The following is an 18,109-nucleotide window of genomic DNA, read 5'->3' as shown; positions in this document are numbered from 1 at the left end:
TTCAGGTGTCTGATGTCCAGATTTTTCAAGAATGTGTACTACATAAAACAGAAGCCTTGCTCAAGAAGCTCAACTGCAAAGAACGGGAAAAAGCCGGACAGCGGCGGGAAGAAAAACACAAGATTCAGAAAAAGGCAATAGCCACCATCCAAAACATGGGTTAAGTTAGGGAATCGAAACCCCAGCACCTGTTAATTGGAAATGTGATCTATCACTGAATGTGAGAGCAGCAGAGACGGAGATGAAATCTAGGTAACATGTTGCACAGGCTGTTGGCTCAGTTCCCATCACAGAGGCCTCCAGCCCTTCCTCTGCCTGCTCTGTCGCCTACCTCCCCTAGGGCAGAAACAGAGAATGGGTCTCCGAGGACGTGTAGGACAGAGCACCGGGTTTGAGGGAAGACGTCAACTGCTCCGTCTTAAAGTTTGGTGGGAGTTAGGACAGCGACCTCGAAGGACCCAGGACGCTGGGACACGGGCTTTGTGGGGGGCGCGGGGGGCAGGGGTGGCGATCAGCAGACTGCGGGGCTCCATGAATCACGTGCGGCACCCCAGTCAGCAGCCACGACTTTACACACACAGAGGCGTGCCTGGGACAGTTTTACGATCCTACCACGCCCTCTTACAACCTTCTCCGCGGCCCTCAAGCCTCAGCGCCCGCAGCTGAGCGGGACAAACTATGGTTTCTCAGGAAGAGACGGACTCCTTCCACTTTTCCCACCAACCGCTCTCGATCAGTAACACACTGAGTACGTGCGACGGGGCATGACCGCTGAGAGGGCGTTATTTCCCCTACCGAAATGCAAAGGCAAATGCTCCGACACGCCGACTCAAAGGGCGCATGCGTCGGCGACTACGGAGGCGGCGGTCGAGCCCGCGCGCGCGCCGTCCATCTTCCCAGGGGCCGGCTCTGCACCGGCGCCCCGCCCACGTCCCCGCCGGAAGCGGAAGCGCCTCTCGCTCCCAGGGCCGTTCCGGCCGCTAGTTCCGGAAGTGGAGGCGCCCTGGGCTCAGTGGCCATGGCGCTGGCTGTCTTGCGCGTCCTCGAACCCTTCCCGACTGAGACGCCGCCGTTGGCGGTGTTGCTGCCGCCCGGGGGCCCGTGGCCTGCGACGGGGCTGGGCCTAGTGCTGGCGCTGCGGCCGGCGAGCGAAAGCCCTGCGGTGCCCGCGCTGCTCGTCGCGGCTCTAGAAGGTCCGGGCTCCCAGGACGAGCAGCGCGGGCCCGGGCCTCCGCAGCTGCTGGTGAGCCGCGCCCTGCTGCGGCTCCTGGCGCTGGGCCCCGGGGAGCGAGTGCGAGCGCGGCCTGTGCGGCGGCCTCCGGCGCTGGCCTGGGCGCTGCTTGGCACGTCTCCCGGGCCTGGGCTCGGGCCCCGAGTCGGGCCGCTGCTGGTGCGCCGCGGGGAGATCCTGCCCGTGCCTGGCTCGCGAGTGCTGGAGACGCGGCCGGCCCTGCAGGGGCTGCTGGGCCCAGGGACGCGGCTGGCTGTAACTGAGCTCCGCGGGCGGGCCAAACTGGGCCCGGAGAGTAGGGACCGCAGCCGCCCCCCACCCCCGCCCGTGGTGTCCTCCTTTGCCGTTTCCCACTCGGTCCGGCAACTTAAGGGAGTTTTGGGAGGGGCTGGAGATACACTGGGTGTGACCCGGGGATGTCTCCGGGGCCTCGGGCTCTTCCAGGGCGAATGGGTGTGGGTGACCCGGGTCGGAGAGTTACCAAACACCTCCCAGCCGCACTTGGCTAAAGTACAGGTCCTAGAACCCCGCTGGGACCTGTCCGAGAGACTGGGACCCAGCTCTGGGCAGCTGGGGGAGCCACTCGCTGACGGACTGGTGTTTGTGCCTGCTACGCTGGCTTTTAATCTCGGCTGTGACCCCCTGGAAGTGGGAGAGCTCAGAATTCAGGTCAGGACTGCTGCTTTTCCTTCTGCCCTCTTATCTGTCTTAACTGAATTGGAAGGCTAGCTGTAGAATTTCGGTCCCCTGTCCCTTACAGTCTTAGACTTTGCACTTCGGGTCTCTTAGCCTTGTTTACCCAGTCTCCATTATCAGACTGTCTCTCCATAGTGGTGCGTGGGAAGAGCTCATGTGTTGAGGCGAAAGGTGAGGTTCACTGTCAAGTACCAGATGTGCGGACTCTTACGCTAATCAGTAATTTGGGTGCTGCATCAGAATGATGACTTGTACCTTCTGCCTACACTTTCCATTGACCTCCTCTTCTAACTTTTTCCTGATAAAAGTCTACCATCCTTTACTTCAAGGCCTACCTAGAAAACTCCTTAAATCCTTTTATGATCTCAGTACCATAACTTTAACATCCTTTCCCCTCCTCCAGCCTTTTGAGTCTTTGTTAGGATATTTACTTTATTCTTTTTATGATTATATAATCTGTCTAATCCTCAATCATATATTGTAAATTCCTTGAAAGGGCTCTTTGTTATCTTTGGTGCCTGGTATTTGATATCTTATTAAATACATTTAAGAGACATTCTTGAAGTGTTTTGGTTTCTGCCTTTACTTTACAAAATACAGTGGTGCTGGGGGGGTGCACAGTGCAGCTTAGTTTCTAAGCATATAAGTGTACTTGAAATTACCTAGCTGGAACACCACCAGCTCTTGCATTGATTTAACTCCTCAAGTGCCCAGTGGTCATATGTAAAAACATGTCCATCATTGTAGAAACTTGTTAGGTGAGTGACCAGTTAATACTGTGAGATGGAGCTGGTATGTGACTCGGTGAAAGAGCACTTGACTAGCCCGAGAAGCCCTGGATCCAGCCCTAGCCCTCAAACCACACTAAGCAAACAAGTCCACTAAGACGTCCATGTGTGAGTAACAGTGGGAGTGGGTTTCTTCTGACTGAAAGAAACTGGTATATTGGAGATCCGCCTGGCTCTGCCTCCCGAGTGCTGGGATTAAAGGCATGCACCACCCCTGCCCGGCTCAAAAATACATTTCTTTTCCCCTCACTGGCTTTGGGCTAAGTGACAGGTTTCAAAGAAAGGTCCAGAAAGATTCTCTTTACATGCAGCTTTTTGGAACCAGGGCCACAAAGAGTTGACATGGCTTCTTAGTACACATTAGGATCGCTTTTGGTTTTCTAAGGACAACAGAGATAACGCAGTTTGGCTACCTCAGACTGCTAGCCTTGATATTGTAAAGACAAAAGGCAGATGTAGACCATGGCTGCAAAGAGGGTAAAACCTGTCTCCTTGGAGGTTGTAAGGTGATGATTGTTTCTCCGTTAGAGGTATCTGGAAGGCTCCATCACCCATGAAGACCAAAGAAGCTCTTCCCTGCTGTCTGGGCCTCCGTTTGCCAGAGAGTTGCACATTGAAATTGTGTCCTCACCGCACTACAGCTCTAATGGAAACTATGACCATGTTCTTTACCGGCACTTTCACACACCCAGGTCAGCTGCCTACTCCTTTTAAGGAAAAGGACACCTCACCTTGTCCCTCTCCATCCTTGCCAGCCCATGCCTCAGGTCCGAGTACCCCAGGGCTACTGGCTTAGGAACTGCATGATAGTCAGCATTGTGGCAGGGAGCCTTGGAAGGTGATTTGAGCGTTCTAAGAAGAAAAGGACTGTTTGGTCCAAAAGAGCCAGGGACGCCCCCGTCTCCAGCCTCGCCATCATCTCCCCAACAACCTAAGTCTTAATTGTTCCCTAAAAATTGGAAGCTGTGGGTCTTAACAGCCCAGATGTGACAGTATGTCACACTTCCTGACACTCCCAGTGTGAGCTGACTGAGGCCACTGATGTGTTGCAGGGTGGTCCAGGAAGGGGATGTTCTGTGTGTACCAGCAGCTGGGCACGTTGAGATTCTGGAAGGACGCCTGGAGAAACTGCCCAGGTATGCAGCTGCCGCCTCCTCTGTGGTCCAGAGTCATAAGCTAAGTGCAGTTCAACAGTCTCCTCCCAAGTTGTATGTAATAGTTTTGTGCTAAAGGATATTTTAATAATATTTTTTTTTTTTTTTTTTTTTTTTTTTTTTTTTTTTTTTGGTTTTTCGAGACAGGGTTTCTCTGCGTAGCTTTGCGCCTTTCCTGGAGCTCACTTGGTAGCCCAGGCTGGCCTCGAACTCACAGAGATCCACCTGGCTCTGCCTCCCGAGTGCTGGGATTAAAGGCGTGCGCCACCACCGCCCGGCTAAGGATATTTTATTACTGCTAGAGAGGGAAAAAAAATGCAGTTTCTGGTTCCCAGGTGGACCAACCAAAGACAGGTTAAGAATCACTGCCTAGGGCTGGGGTGTAAGGAGTGGTAAAGCACTTGCCTAGCATGTGAGGGGGCTCTCTGTTTGGTTCCTAGCACACACACACACACACACACACACACACACACACACACACACAACCCTGAGTGAACAAACAACACTTTAATGGACCTGGAGCTACAGTTAAGTGTGGAGCACTTGCCTGGCTTGACTGGAGGCCCTGGGTTCAATCCCCAGCACGGATGAGTTGGGGATGGTGGTGTACAGTACTTGGGAGGTGGAGGTAGGAAGATTGTGAGTTCAAGGCCAGCCAGGGCTTCATGAAACTTCATGGGGGAAAGGAGTAGAGACGACTTTAGCCTTCTCTGAAGGGAAGAAAATGTACCCCAGGCAGTAGTCCTTCTGCCTTTCCTAGACTGGTTCTCATCGCCTGTAGTATTTTCTTCTGTTACATTTCTCTGTGGTGTGTGTGTGTGTGTGTGTGTGTGTGTGTGTGTGTGTGTGTGTGTGTGTGTGAGTCTGAGCACTCGGGTGCACCCTCATGGCAGCGAGTGCCTTTACCTACCGAGCCATCTCGCTGCCCTTCCTGCTTTTGTCGTTTATTTAAAAGATTTATTGAGGTGGGGGCTGGAGACATGGCTCAGCAGTTAGGAGCACTGACTGCTCTTCTAGAGGTCCTGAGTTCAATTCCCAGCAACCACATGGTGGCTCACAACCATCTGTAATGAGATCTGGCGCCCTCTTCTGGCCTGCAGGAATACATGCTGTATACAAAATAAATAAATCTTTAAAAAAAAATTTATTAAGGCAGAAGGAACCCTCGACAGTACTAAGGGAGGACTACTCCCCTCGTGTTTTATTAGGGAGCACAGTTGACAGATAGGCTAGCCCAACTTGGACAGCTGTCATTTGCAAGTTTTCTGCCTCATCCTGTGTCCTATGCCAAGAGAGACGCCCTGCCAGGAGGGCCGTCTTTGTCAACATCCAGAGCCTGACTCCTGTTGGTGCCTGGTGCTCCCTGTGATAGCAACCCTAGGCCAAGAGGAGCCTGGCACCTGGGCTGGAACTTACTAGTCTCCCCTGCCCTGTCTGTCTTGTTGAACAAATGCCTAAGAGCTAGGACTGTGTGTTGTGGTTGGTGGTGGTGCTGACGGTGGTGGTGGGTTATTTTTAAGACTTGGTTATCTGTGCCCCTTTGGCTATCTTGGAACCTGCTCTGTAAATCAGGCTGGCCTTGAACTCACAGTGGTGCTGTATTTTTGAGTCAGGGTCTTACGCTGTAGCTCAGGGTGGCCGCAAACTCATTATGTAACCTAGAATGACCTTGAACTTGGAGCAATTCTCCAGGCCCAGCCTCCTGAGTGCTAGGATTACCATGCCTGACTTAGCTGTTTTGTTTTGAGACATGTCTCACTATGGGTCTCTGGCTGGCCTGGAAATCACAGATACCCACCTGCCTCTGCTTCCCAAATTCTGGGATTAAAGGCATGCACCACCATGCCCAGCTTGACTTGGATTATTTTTTGAGAAAGGGTTTCATGTAGCCCAGGCTAACTTCAAAATACATGTGTGAATGATGGCCTTGAACTTCTGACCTTCCTGTTTCTAGCTCCTGAGATTTATAGGTGTGCACACACAATTAAATGTGCAGACCAGGGCTTCGTGCTAGCTGCCAGCTGCCTTAGCCTCTTCCCAGTTAGTAGCTTAAACACCTCTGACTCAGGGTGACACTGGTTAGGCTAGGCAAGCATTCTATCTACTAAACTAAACTCACAGCCCCTGACTTAGTTTTCTGTGGAGAAACTGAAGCCCACCCACACTTCATACTGTCAAAGGAAAAAGCACCAGCAGGTCGTCTTCTGGACTGCTGCTGACCAGCTCCAGCTTACCTGTCTTCTGGGTGCCGAGCACAAAGCTCTCCCTGAGCAGGTCTCAAGGAAACCAAGGTTGGGAAAGTAAGCAGCTGAGTTCAAGGGCAGGTGTAGGACGTTAGCCACCTAGGCATGGTGAGGAAACCCAGGAGCTCCTTAGCTTGCCTAGAAAGGAACTCCATCGTTGATGGGCTCTTTTCAGCCTCCCTTTACCAATCGGAGCTGCCTGGGTGTCATCGGTCCACTGCCTCCCCAGCCCCTGCCCCTGGCGTTCTGGAACACCACCCAGGACTCCCTCAGCAGTGCTCTGGTGAAGTGGATCTCCGGCCGTTCTGCTCCCTGAAGTGGAGCACCACCCTCCGCTGAAGAAGCCGGCCCCTCCCCAGCTCTCCACAGTACCATGCCCCATTGCTTCCCTATACACCGCTTCCAGGGTGTGCTGACAAGATTTCCGGCGTGGTAGAGGTGTGAGGCTGTACACTCAGCTACAGTAGTAACAGTTTTCTGAACTAGAGCTGGGCTCAGACACAAGCTTTCACCTGCATGCACCAAGCTCTAGGCTGGGTACACAGCACATACTTTCCCTTAGGTTTTAGTTTTTAACACAGCCACTGCCAGCCATAAGACTTAGAGAAAATATTGTTGGGGGTATGTGTTTGTGACCATGGGTGTGCAGGTGTATGTGTGTGTGTGGAGGCCCCGAGGTTGACATCAAGTGTCTTCAATTGCTCTCCACCTTATATTTTGAGGCAGGGTCTCTCTGCACCTGGAACTCTGTGTAGGCTAGTCTGTCTCACCAGCTCACCCTGGTGAGTCCCTGTCTCCTCCTCCTGTGCTTGCTGGGGTTACAGGCAGGTGACCATACCCACCCATCTTTTATGTGGCTCTAGGGCTCTGGACTCTGGCCTTTCTATTGTTTGGGTAGTACTTTACAGCCTTGCCGTCTACCTAGCCCCTTACAAGACTTTTGTAGCCAAACCTTCCTCTACTTGGAAGCACTCCCACCCACCTTTGCTGCCAGCGTGGGCAGCTTGGCAACTGTATGACCTTTTGAGTAAAGGAGTTTGCATCCTGAAGGGTCTTAGAGAGGCCTAGAGTGTAATTGTTCCTGAGAACTAAAAGGAGGAGAATTTAATCACGTCTGTCCGGGAGACTGAGTTACTAGCCGCTATCTGTTCTTACCCTCTTCCCGTTAGTAGCGTAAGTACCTCTGATTCACAGTGACACAGTCTGGGGGTGACTGCTTAGCCTTGGTTATACCTTCAGATTGCATAAAATACAGATGCCTAACACACCCAGACCCATTGGACTAGAATCAGGATGAGCCTATGGGCTGTGCTTTTGTCTTTTTCTTTCAAAGGATGAAGTAATATTTTTTTAAATTCCATTTATTTATTTAAAAATGTGTGTTGGGGAGCTTATGGAGGTCAGAAGACAACTTGAAGGAGTTGGTTCTCTCCTACCATGTGAGTTCCAGAGATTGAACTCAGGTAGTCAGGCTTGGTCGCAAGCGCCTTTACCTCCCCAGCCAGCTGGTTGGCCCCAGTGTTCACTTTTGAAATTAAAGTGAGTGACTCTGAGATTGGAAGACCTTGACTACAACCTGGCCTCTGACACTCTCTTGGGAGGCGGGGAGTTTGAGACAGGGTCTCTCTATGTAGCCCAGGCTGTCCTGGAACTTGCTGTGTAAGCCAGGCTGCCTTGGACTCAGAGATGCTCTTGCCTCTGCCTCCTGAGCTGAGATTAAGGGTGTACGCCATCATTTGAGGCCTTTCTTAACCTTTTAAAGGGTACAATTCAGCTGGTTGTGGTGACATGTACCCATCATTCCACCTACTTAAGAAACCGAGACAGAGGGTCACTTGAGGTTATGAATTTGAGAAAACACAAACCTCTTTCAAAATAAACAAATGTATAATTCAATAGTTTTCATTGTAGTTACAAAATTGTGCAAACATCTCTAGTTCTTGAACTTTCCTAACCACAAAAACACTACCCACCAGTAATCATTCCCTCTTCTTTCCCTGTCCCCAAGATCCTGGCAGTCACCAACCTGTCCAATGGACTCCGAATACATGAAAGCCATTTATTTTTAAAGCCTCACAGATAATTGCAGGACAGAGAATTACTCATCCCCCTCTACTACTGTAGTGTAGCCTGCCTAGCTCACGACCTTCCTGCGTCAGCCTCCCCGGGACTAGAGTTTGATGGCATTATGAAGGAGTGTAACTTCAGTTCGAGTTTGCTGGATTACTGAATAAGAAACAAGGGATCTCGGTCTGAGATCTGGGACCCTGGTGCAGGAGGACAGGAGAGAGACTCCTCTGAAGCCAGGGAAGTGGCCCTAGGCCGCAATGCTCAGTGATGGCGGCTTCACCTTTTGGAGCGGGTGGCTAGGACATGTGCCTGGAGAAATGCCCTCCTGGTTATCTGATGGCCGGACGGGGGTGCAGGAGGACAGACAGCTGCCCTCAGAGGTGTTACGGTCCAGTCAGGCAGACAGGACCCCTGCCTTCCTCCCTCCCAGCCCCCGTCATGCCAGCCTCAGGGTAATCACCTGTGCTGCTCCTAAGTCCATCCTTTATGAGAGAGCCACCTGCTCTTAGAGAGGGCAGATGTGGACTCTCGGTCTCGGGTTCCTTGGCCTCTCTTACAGGTGGCGGGAGGTGTTTTTTAAAGTGAAGAAAACAGTTGGGGAAGCCCCAGCTGGTCCAGCCAGAGTCTTCCTGGCGGATACCACCCACACCTCATTATACATGGTAAGGCCTTGGGCGGGAGGAGGCCTTGGGCGGGAGGAGGCCTGGCAGCGGGGTGGGAACCCTAGGGTCATGGGCTTCTTCCTACCTTTCACAGGCAGGCTCTGCCCTGAGCCGGGTTCCGCTGCTGCCTTCAGAAAGGTCCACTCCCTGGGACAGCTTGTCTCCTCCAGGCCTGGAGGCCTTGGTGAACGAGCTCTGTGCCGTCCTGAAGCCTCACCTGCAGCCTGGGTGAGTGAGGTGTGAATCCAGGCCTGAGGAGGGCCTGCTCAGAGCATCATCCAGAGAATTAGCTCCCAATGGTCCACCCATTGCAAGCCAGGACACCTAGTCCAGGCCACCAGCAGACTCCCAGGAGCTGTCTCTGAGCCTGATTTTCCACTTGGGGAGCCCATGATCCACCCTGGCCTTTACCACTCCATCCCTGAGGGACCCAGTGCCCCATTCCAGTGGCCCAGGTCTCAACCCAGCCCCCCACCCCGCCCTGCTCTTCAGCCCAGAGCTCTCAGGCGAGGCTTCACTGAAGGCACAGTGGGCTGTGGCTGCAGAGCACTCTGAGCTCCATGCTTCTGCCTGAGCACCCGAGAGGGTGTAAGACAGGGAGGGCCTCGGTGGAGACAGCCTGAGTGGGGGTTAGGGGGGCCCAAGGAGAAACAGGGTGCTTTGGGGGCCCAAGGGTCCCCGGGTTCCTGGGGTCTCAACCTTTGGGCAGAAAGTGGCGGACAGTGTATATTCCTTAATCGCAGAGGAGCCTTGCTCACAGGAAGCAGTTGTGTACTTCTTCGAGGGCCGCCAGGCAGCGGGAAGACCACAGCAGTCACGGCTGCATGTAGCCGCCTTGGGCTCCATTTATTGAAGGTGAGGGCTTCTGGAGAGGACCCCACACACTTCCCCCCAGCTCAAATTCTGCCTCTCTCTCTTCCTCTGTTCCCTCATTACCACCCAGCAGCCCTAACCCTGGAACCCGGTAGTCTGGGCTAATGTAGAGCCCATGATGCTCAGCTCCTCAGAGGTCCCAAGGAATGGCCAGGGTAAACAGTGCTCCTGCTTCGCCCACCCCTGCTCCCCATCCCTGCTCCCCACAGGGAGGGTGTGCTCCTGACTCCTCCCGCCTCTCCCCTGCACAGGTGCCCTGCTCCAGCCTCTGTGCTGAGAGCAGTGCAGCCGTGGAGGCGAGGCTGCAGGCCGTCTTCTCCCGGGCCCGCCGCTGCAGGCCCGCTGTCCTGTTGCTGACGGCCGTGGACTTTCTAGGCCGGGACCGCGATGGCCTGGGAGAGGATGCCCGTGTGGTAGCCACACTGCGTCACCTCCTCCTTGATGAGGACCCTCTCAGCAGGTACTTACAGAGAGGCGGGTGATGAAGGGGAAGCCACCTCCTAAATCTTTGCAGCCCTGTATTCCTTAATTCCTCACCCCTGCCGGCTTCTCAGACATCTCGCCTGCCTAGCCAGGGGCTGAATTCTTAGGAGTCACCAGACGCAGGAGGGCGCAGTCTTGCATTTTGGAGGAAGCACTGGATTGAGGCCTTTGTCCTCATGAGCTCCCTCTGTGACGCACAGACCCCCCCTGTGACGCACAGACCCCCCAGTAGTGTCCCCACAGGCCGCGCTGGGACTTGGCGCTCATCCCTACCCAGTCCCGACACCCGTCACCCCACAGCTCAAGAGCTGTCATCTGTGTCCTACACTCCGCCCGTCCCTCTGTCTGCAGTTGCCCTCCGCTGATGGTGGTGGCCACCACGAGCCGTGCCCAGGACCTGCCCGCTGACGTGCACACAGCATTTCCTCATGAGCTGGAGGTGCCAGTGCTGTCCGAGGAGCAGCGGCTCAGAGTCCTGCAGGCCCTCACTGCCCACCTTCCCCTGGGCCAGGAGGTGAACCTGCCCCAGCTGGCACGGCGCTCTGCAGTGAGTGTCTGCGCAGGGTCCTCGTCACGCGAAGGACTTCCGGTCCTGCACGAGGCGGTGTCCTGTGAGACGGGGAACCACCAAAGCCTCTGCAGCTGGAGTCCAGACCCCACGGGCTCTACCTGCGACGCCACGCCCATGTGTCCTTTCGTATCATTCCCTAGGGCTTTGTGGTCGGGGACCTCTATGCCCTTCTGACCCACACCAGCCGGATAGCCTGTGCCAGGATCAGGGCCTCGGGGTAAGGAGGACTCGCCACGGGCAAGGTGGCTGGGCAGGTGGGGAGAACGCAGTGGAACCCGCAGAGAGGTCCTGTCTCTTTCTCTTGTTCTCTCTGTTGTGTTGTGACCATCTTAATCCGTAACCTGGTGGGCCTGGTCCTTTTTTATTTTCATTTTTTTAAGACCGGGTCTCAGCCTTGGCTGCCCTGGAGCTCACTGTGTGGAGTTACAGGTGTAAGCCTAGCCTCGCGTTTCTCTCTGTAGTTTGGCAGATAGCTTGAGTGAGGAGGATGAGGGGGCGCTGTGTGCGGCTGGCTTTCCCCTGCTGGCCGAGGACTTTGGGCAGGCCTTGGATCAACTGCAAACTGCTCACTCCCAAGCTGTGGGCGCCCCCAAGGTGAGAACAGGTCCTCGCGGTGGGCGGCCGCTCCCTCCTTGCGCCTCCCTACACGCCTGTTCTGATCCCCACACTAGATCCCTTCAGTGTCCTGGCACGATGTGGGTGGGCTGCAGGATGTGAAGAAGGAGATCCTGGAGACCATCCAGCTCCCTCTGGAACACCCTGAGCTGCTAAGCCTGGGCCTGAGACGATCAGGCCTTCTGCTCCACGGGCCTCCAGGCACGGGCAAGACCCTCCTGGCCAAGGCCGTGGCCACCGAGTGCAGCCTCACCTTCCTCAGGTCGGCAGGCGTGGGAGGAAACGTGGGAGGGCGGGAGGAGAGGACGACTGTATACACTGAACACGTGTGATGGGTCTCACTCATCCATTCTGTCGCTCAGCGTAAAGGGACCAGAGCTCATCAACATGTACGTGGGCCAGAGTGAGGAGAACGTGCGGGAAGGTGAGTGAGCAGGGAGAGGCGGAGCCTTGGGTCCTTGTCCAACTCCAGTGGCCCTGACGCCACCTCCCTCCCCCAGCTGCTGCTCATGGTCAGCCGAGTCGGGCAGTTGCCTGGGTTGAACTGCCCGGCCCACTGCCGTCCTTCTGCCCCGACTTCACGCTCCCTGACACCGTCTCCCGAGAGTCTCTCTCTCAGTGTTTGCCAGGGCCAGGGCTGCCGCCCCGTGCATCATCTTCTTTGATGAACTCGACTCCTTAGCTCCAAGCCGGGGGCGAAGCGGAGATTCTGGAGGTGTGATGGACAGGTCAGGAGTCCAGTGTGGGAATGGAGTCTGGGATCCCAGATGGGAGGGATGTGAGGTTAGTGTTCAGATCGGGGATCTGCCCTTCCAGTTCAGAGCTGGTAGAGTGGAAGCTAAAAAGGAGTTGGGTGTGGAACTCTGAGGAGGAGGGCTGCCGGTGTGGAGAGGGACGTGGTGCCGAGCTCAGCAAGGACCTTGCTGAAGTAGCCTTCAAAGAGAGGCACCGGCAGCCTGAGGGCACACCACGGACTCTCTGGCCTTTGCCTCCTCCACAGAGTGGTGTCTCAGCTCCTGGCTGAGCTGGATGGGCTCCATAGCACTCAGGATGTGTTTGTGATCGGAGCCACCAACAGGCCAGACCTCCTGGACCCCGCCCTCCTGCGGCCTGGCAGGTGGGTATCCTGGCCCTCTCTTCCCATCCAGACCCCTCCAGGCTTGTGTCCTGACCTCTGCAGATCCTTCACCTCTCACGGCTGGCAGCCCTGAGCTTTTACCGCTTCTGTCTCTGAAGGTTCGACAAGCTGGTGTTTGTAGGGGCAAGTGAGGACCGCGCCTCCCAGCTGCGGGTTCTGAGTGCCATCACGCGCAAGTATGCTTTGGCAAAGAGCTGGGCCTTGGGATGGCCGGGGAATGTGTGCCGGTCAGTGAGGCTCTGGAAGGGGGTGAAGCCAGCTCTAACATGTCTGGTATGGGTGTAACAGGTTCAAGCTGGAGGCCTCTGTGAGCCTGGTGAGCGTGCTGGATCGCTGCCCGCCCCAGCTGACAGGTGCGGACCTCTATTCTCTCTGCTCGGACGCCATGACAGCTGCCCTCAAACGCAGGGTTCGAGACCTGGAGGAAGGTGAGCCCACTGGCCAGCCCCAGAGGGGACCAAAGCGCTAGTGGGAGACAGGCCCGGCCCTGCATTTCAGAGGGATAGCTGAGCAGGAAGGTGCCTCCCCAGGGCTCCCTCCTTCCTAGGCACAGACTAGGCCTCGGTTCTTCAGCGAGGGTGGGCTCTGGCCTTACCCTTCCTTGCCGCCCCTCAGGGCTCGAGCTGGGGAGCTCAGCGCTGCTGCTCACCATGGAGGACCTGTTGCAGGCCGCAGCCAGGCTGCAGCCCTCAGTCAGCGAGCAGGAGCTACTCCGGTACAAGCGCATCCAGCGCAAGTTCGCCGCCTGCTAGGAGCTGCCTGCCATCTTTGCTTGCATCTGCCCACACTGCTGAAGGCACCTGCTGCCGCCATGTCACCCGAAGGCTGCCTTCCTGCAGGACATCCCCTGTGAGCCATAGTGGGAGGCCCTTGTGTTTGGGAGGAGGGCCAGACCTGACAGCCTGGGAGCTTGGCAGCCTGGGAATCGTGTGGAGGTACCGGTTCTGTGACGGAAAATAAAGTGTATGCTGCCCCCTGCTGGTGATGTTGCAAGAGGTTGAGGTGGGAGGGGCCAGGTTATGGGAGGAGTCAGGGGCGGGGCGGAGCGGGGCTGGACACCCCGGGAGCATGTTACTTCCCAAAGAAACAGGAGGCACAGGGGGATTCAAACGGCACAGACTGTATTGTTGACTCCCCGTTTGCCGGACCCCACATCCCTGCACCCAGCTGCAGAATCTGTGTTAGGGTTGGTCTTGGGATGGGGACATGAGTTAGCCCCACCCCAGGCCGCCACTGTCTGGGCAGGAGGCTTCCAGGATCCAAAGCCACACTCAGCCGGTCTTCTTGAGCACATGGATGAAGTAGCAGGGGACGTAGGCCTGGCCGGGCTTGTAAGGCTTGAAGTCGCCCAGGACGCTGTGTTGGCACTTGCCCCCGAAGGCTGCTTGGAGCAGCTCCGTGAAGGACGCCAAACAGTGTGGGTAATAAGAGAGCCGGAACTTACTGCAACAGGGCCCCCAGCCATGGTGAGGGCTGCTGGCCTCAGCTCCCCCCACCACCATCACCTCACTGCCGCCAAAGCGGGCCATACCTGAAGCCAGGAGAGCCGTCTCTGCCAGCGCCTGGCACCTGCACTGTGTAGTCCAGGGTCACCATGTGGGCCTTGTTGTTCACTGTCAGCACTGAGGTTGTGATGTCCTTGGTCAGGTCACTCTGTAAGCAGCGGCGGCAGCTGCATTAGCTTCCGTAAGCCACCGTGGGGCTCCCGGCCTCCACTCACACCTCCCACTCGGGGCCAGCCCAACCTTATAGTAGATGTTCTTCCCTTGGGGTGCGTTGCCTGTGCTGAGGATGTGGTCGTAGTTTCGGTGATCGATGACCAGCAGGCCCCCAGGCCGCACCATGCTTGCAATGTTCTTCAGCGCCAGCCGGTGGTCACTCTGGTCACCTGGGTGCCAGGCAGGGCCACAGACACCATCCGCTTGGGCCTCCAGCACCAACTCCCTCCCATCTCCCTCCCAAGCCCCAGCACTAAGGAAGAGAGGCAAGAAGCAGGTCTGCCTTGTCAAGGCAGCCAGCCAGCCCCCATCAGAAACGGCAGAGCTCACGGTGAAAGCCACAGCCAAGGCCACAAGCTCACTCACCTTTGCTGTCTGGCAAGTGAGCAAAACTGTTCCCGAGGCAGATGACGGCATCAAAGCCATCTCCTGCTGGCACGTCTTGGTCCAGAGTCAACCAGTTGGCTTCTTCAATGACTGGAGGCCGGGGGGATGACAGAATCAGTGGCATCATAGCACAGCGGCAGCCACCTCCACCCAGGGACACGTGGGACTCAGTGGGGACATAGAGAGTGAAATGGGAGGAGCCATTGTTGGAAAAGCCAGCTCTCTACTTATGGGCTTTCACAGGGAGGGGAGACAGGATGCTGTAGACAGTTAAAGGGGCTCTGCAGGGTCCGGTGTGTTGGTGTGCACCTCTAGCCCTGCTGGATGGAAAGCTGAAGCAGGAGAATCGCTTGAACCTAACCTAGCCAGAGCAGGCCACATGGGAAAGCCAAAATGCTGTCATAGCTCAGTTGTCAAGTATCTACTTAGTATGCCTAAGTCAATCCTGAGCACCAAAATACAAGCTCGTTCTTTTAGATTTGTTTACTATGCATAGTGTTCTGCCTGCATTTCTGCCTGCACACCAGAAGAGGGCACCAGATCTCATTACAGATGGTTGTGAACCATGGTGTGGTTGCATCAGGACCTCTAAAGAGCATCAGCCAGTGCTTTTAACCTCTTAGCCATCTCTCCAGCCCCAACAAGCCCGTTCTTTACGCCTGGTACCTTATTCTGACAGCGAAGCCTTCCTCTTTAGGAGGATGACAGGAACTTCACTGTACCCTGAGGAAAACTGGTCAGCCCACGCCGCACAAAAGAGCTCAGGGCAGAGAAGAGAGTGGCCCTGGGAGCATGTGGCCAGGGCCCTGCTGGGCCTACCTACCCCACTTGTCAAAGGCTGGCTCCTGCCTCCGGTTCCAGCGCGCCTTAAGTGCGTACTTCAGCATCTTGTCACTGGCATCCACACTCGTCACGCTGAAACCCTCTTCCACCAGCATAATAGAGTCCACTCTGGATGAGGTCAGAGATGAGGGCTGAGAGGACCAGTTAGGAGAGCCTGGGAGGCCAAGGAGGAGGCCGTGCATGGGGCGTTTCTCCAAACGTGACATTTCATAGTCCATTCCTCTGCTTCCTCCACTGACCTCAGGTGGTCCATGAGGATATTCCTCTTTTTACTTTTATTTATTTATTTTTTTAGGGGAACAGGGCTTCACTGTGTAGCCCTGGATATCCTGGAACTCACTCTGTAGACCAGGCTGGCTTCGAACTCACAGAGAGTTCTGCCTGCCTCTGCCTTCTGAGTGCTGGGATTAAAGGCATGCGCCACCACTGCCCGGGATGAGTATATTCCTTATACTTAGCAAAAAAGTTTTTTTTGAAGGCTTTTAGCCTGATTTACATAGTGAGTTCCAGGTTAACCAGGGCTATAAAAAGAGACCCTCCCTTAAAAAACAAATTCAAAATTTTAATTTTATGTGTCTTGCCTGAATACATGCATCATGTGCATGCCTGGTGTCCGCAGAAGCCAAAGGAGGGTATTGGGTACCAAACCTGGGTCTCTGTAAGAGCATAAGTACTCCTAACTGCTAAGCCATCCCTCTGCCCCCCTCTTATTTATTAGGGTTCGGGTCTTATATGGCCTGGAATGCAGAGATCCACCTATGTAGGCCTCACTAAGTGCTGGGATTAAAGGTATGTGCCACCACACCTGGCAGCGACACTTTTTAATTTAAATTTACCCCCCCACACACACACAGGGTTTCTCTGTGTTGCAGCTCTAGCTGTCCTGGACCTCGCTTTGTGGACCAGGCTGGCCTTGAACTCGCAGAGATTCACCTGCCTCTGCCTCCCAGGTGCTGGGGTTAAAGGCAAAATTTTTAATTATGTCTTATGTGTGCATGTGAGTGCAGTGCCCTCCAAAGCCAGAAGAGGACATTCAATTCCGGAGTGGAGTTACCGACCATTGTGAACCCGCTGACGGAGGTACTAGGAACTGAATACCTGTCCTCTGCAAAAGCACCGGGGCTCTTTAGTTGCTGAACCATCTCTCCAGCTGAATAGTTTTTAAAAAATAATCGGAACCAGGCACTCTACAAATGTGCACTTGAGAACTGGGCACACGAGGCTCCTGGAAATAAAGTAACTCATGGAGAGGGGGCGGTGTGTGTCCTGCTGGGTTGGAGTGTGGGCCAGACGCTAACTGTCCTCGTCTGTGTGCTCTCCACCAAACGCGGGCCTTTACTTCTCGGGAACGAGTTTCCTAGGTGCTAATTGGAGAGAATCACTACTTACCTCGTGGGTTTTTGTCACAGATTGAAACACATGCAACCCAAACTCTTGGCAAAGCACTTGACTGTGCAAACAGGTCACAAATGTCCTGTTCACACTGCCCGAGGCCGTCACAGGAGGCACAATGCTAGAGCCAAGGATCCATTCAGCTTGACTGAAGTCCGGCTTCTCCCTGCCCATGACCCCTTCTCTGCTCACACCCTCGCCCTGGGCCAAGTCTCCTTGGCCCCCTCCGCACACTGTTTCAGCAGGTGCTCTTCCCGTGCCCGTTCTACCCCGTGGGCAGGGACTCCTGCCTGACCCGCCAGCGCTGCCTGCCAGGCTCCAGGCCGCAAAGGCTGCCCCACTGGCCTTCCTGCGGTGCGGCGCTCCTGGCCAAGCCAGTCTCTCAGCTCTTGTTTGGACTCACCCCGTGCCACAGGCCACGTCCAACACCCGACGGCAACCATGCTGGCGCAGCAGCCCAAGCAGCCACGCCTTGTACTCGGCGGTGCGGCTGCGGGTGTCCCCGATGTACAGCTGCCACACACGAGCGGCCTCCCCGTCAGCGTACTGGTCGGGGATCCCTTCTGCCGCCACCCCCAGGGAGCGGGTACGGTAAATGCTGTCCACCATCCTGACCTGCGCCTGGCTGCCCGGCCACGAGCCCCGCACTTACGCACTTATAGCCCTCGGGCAGGGCAGCCCCACCTGGCCAATGGCAGGTGAGGGCGGGGACACGCCCCTGCTGGGCCCCGAGCCCTGGGACCGCAGCCAGGCTGCCTCCGCAGTGGGGATGGCTCAGCCAGGCAATCCTGGACCTGGTTTTCCCGGTAGGAAGATACAACAAACAGGACGCAGTTGGGTGGCCCAGGGCTAGGAGGAGCCCACAGAAGGTAGATCGACGAGTGCCCACTCCATCCCTACCAAGTGAGAAAGGGAAGAAGCCTTTGAAGTCCACGCAAAGCAGAATTAGACCACGCCCAGCACAGCTGGGTGTCCCACGACTGACCGCAGAAGGGACACCCCACTGAAGAGGGCCACTGTGTCGGTGTGACGGGAAGTCAAGTGCAAGAGCCGAGTCCCCCTGGAGATAGTTGTGTCTCTCATCAGGCCCCATCCCTCCTCCCATCCCTTTCTCAGGCCAGGAGCCTCCTCAGGTAGTCTGGGCCTTCCAATCCCTGAGCTACACCGAGCACTCTCCTAGAGGCTGGGGGCAGTGAGGCTGAGGCAGAAAGATGCTCAGGAGTTGGAGCCAACCTGGGAATGTAA

General features: G+C 55.6%; 2 protein-coding genes across 2 annotated transcripts; one reads left to right on the top strand and one right to left on the bottom strand.

The window, feature by feature from the left end:
- The first annotated feature begins 969 nt into the window (after positions 1-969).
- On the top strand, positions 970-13,502 carry Pex6 (peroxisomal biogenesis factor 6). The gene is made up of 17 exons (XM_042266571.2): positions 970-1,900; positions 3,244-3,407; positions 3,768-3,851; positions 8,742-8,844; positions 8,939-9,072; positions 9,588-9,699; positions 9,969-10,177; positions 10,552-10,747; positions 10,912-10,988; positions 11,233-11,365; positions 11,443-11,648; positions 11,749-11,810; positions 12,006-12,114; positions 12,387-12,503; positions 12,623-12,700; positions 12,813-12,952; positions 13,140-13,502. The coding sequence occupies exons 1-17, from the start codon at positions 1,019-1,021 to the stop codon at positions 13,274-13,276; spliced, it is 2,943 nt and encodes a 980-aa protein (XP_042122505.1). The 5' UTR covers positions 970-1,018; the 3' UTR covers positions 13,277-13,502.
- A 126-nt stretch (positions 13,503-13,628) lies between these two features.
- On the bottom strand, positions 13,629-17,526 carry Gnmt (glycine N-methyltransferase). Its single transcript, XM_006990838.4, has 6 exons — positions 17,268-17,526; positions 15,453-15,580; positions 14,609-14,719; positions 14,270-14,412; positions 14,056-14,177; positions 13,629-13,967 (listed from the first exon to the last, which is right to left on the bottom strand). The coding sequence occupies exons 1-6, from the start codon at positions 17,471-17,473 to the stop codon at positions 13,796-13,798; spliced, it is 882 nt and encodes a 293-aa protein (XP_006990900.1). The 5' UTR covers positions 17,474-17,526; the 3' UTR covers positions 13,629-13,795.
- Between the last annotated feature and the right edge of the window lie 583 nt (positions 17,527-18,109).

Source organism: Peromyscus maniculatus, chromosome 21 (genome assembly GCF_049852395.1).
Source record: "Peromyscus maniculatus bairdii isolate BWxNUB_F1_BW_parent chromosome 21, HU_Pman_BW_mat_3.1, whole genome shotgun sequence".
Classification (NCBI taxonomy): Eukaryota; Metazoa; Chordata; class Mammalia; order Rodentia; family Cricetidae; genus Peromyscus; species Peromyscus maniculatus.
This window is presented reverse-complemented; position numbering and strand designations above follow the sequence as displayed.

Bases quoted from the DNA above. Each gene is read 5' to 3' on its own strand.
- Pex6 (XM_042266571.2), top strand. From the start codon at position 1,019: ATGGCGCTGGCTGTCTTGCGCGTCCTCGAACCCTTCCCGACTGAGACG. The intron at 1,901-3,243 runs GTCAGGACTGCT...TTTCTCCGTTAG, and splicing joins TGGGAGAGCTCAGAATTCAG to AGGTATCTGGAAGGCTCCAT. The intron at 3,408-3,767 runs GTCAGCTGCCTA...GATGTGTTGCAG, and splicing joins CGGCACTTTCACACACCCAG to GGTGGTCCAGGAAGGGGATG.
- Gnmt (XM_006990838.4), bottom strand. From the start codon at position 17,473: ATGGTGGACAGCATTTACCGTACCCGCTCCCTGGGGGTGGCGGCAGAA. The intron at 14,178-14,269 runs GTTGGGCTGGCC...CGCTGCTTACAG, and splicing joins GGAAGAACATCTACTATAAG to AGTGACCTGACCAAGGACAT. The intron at 13,968-14,055 runs GTATGGCCCGCT...GCCCTGTTGCAG, and splicing joins GACGGCTCTCCTGGCTTCAG to TAAGTTCCGGCTCTCTTATT.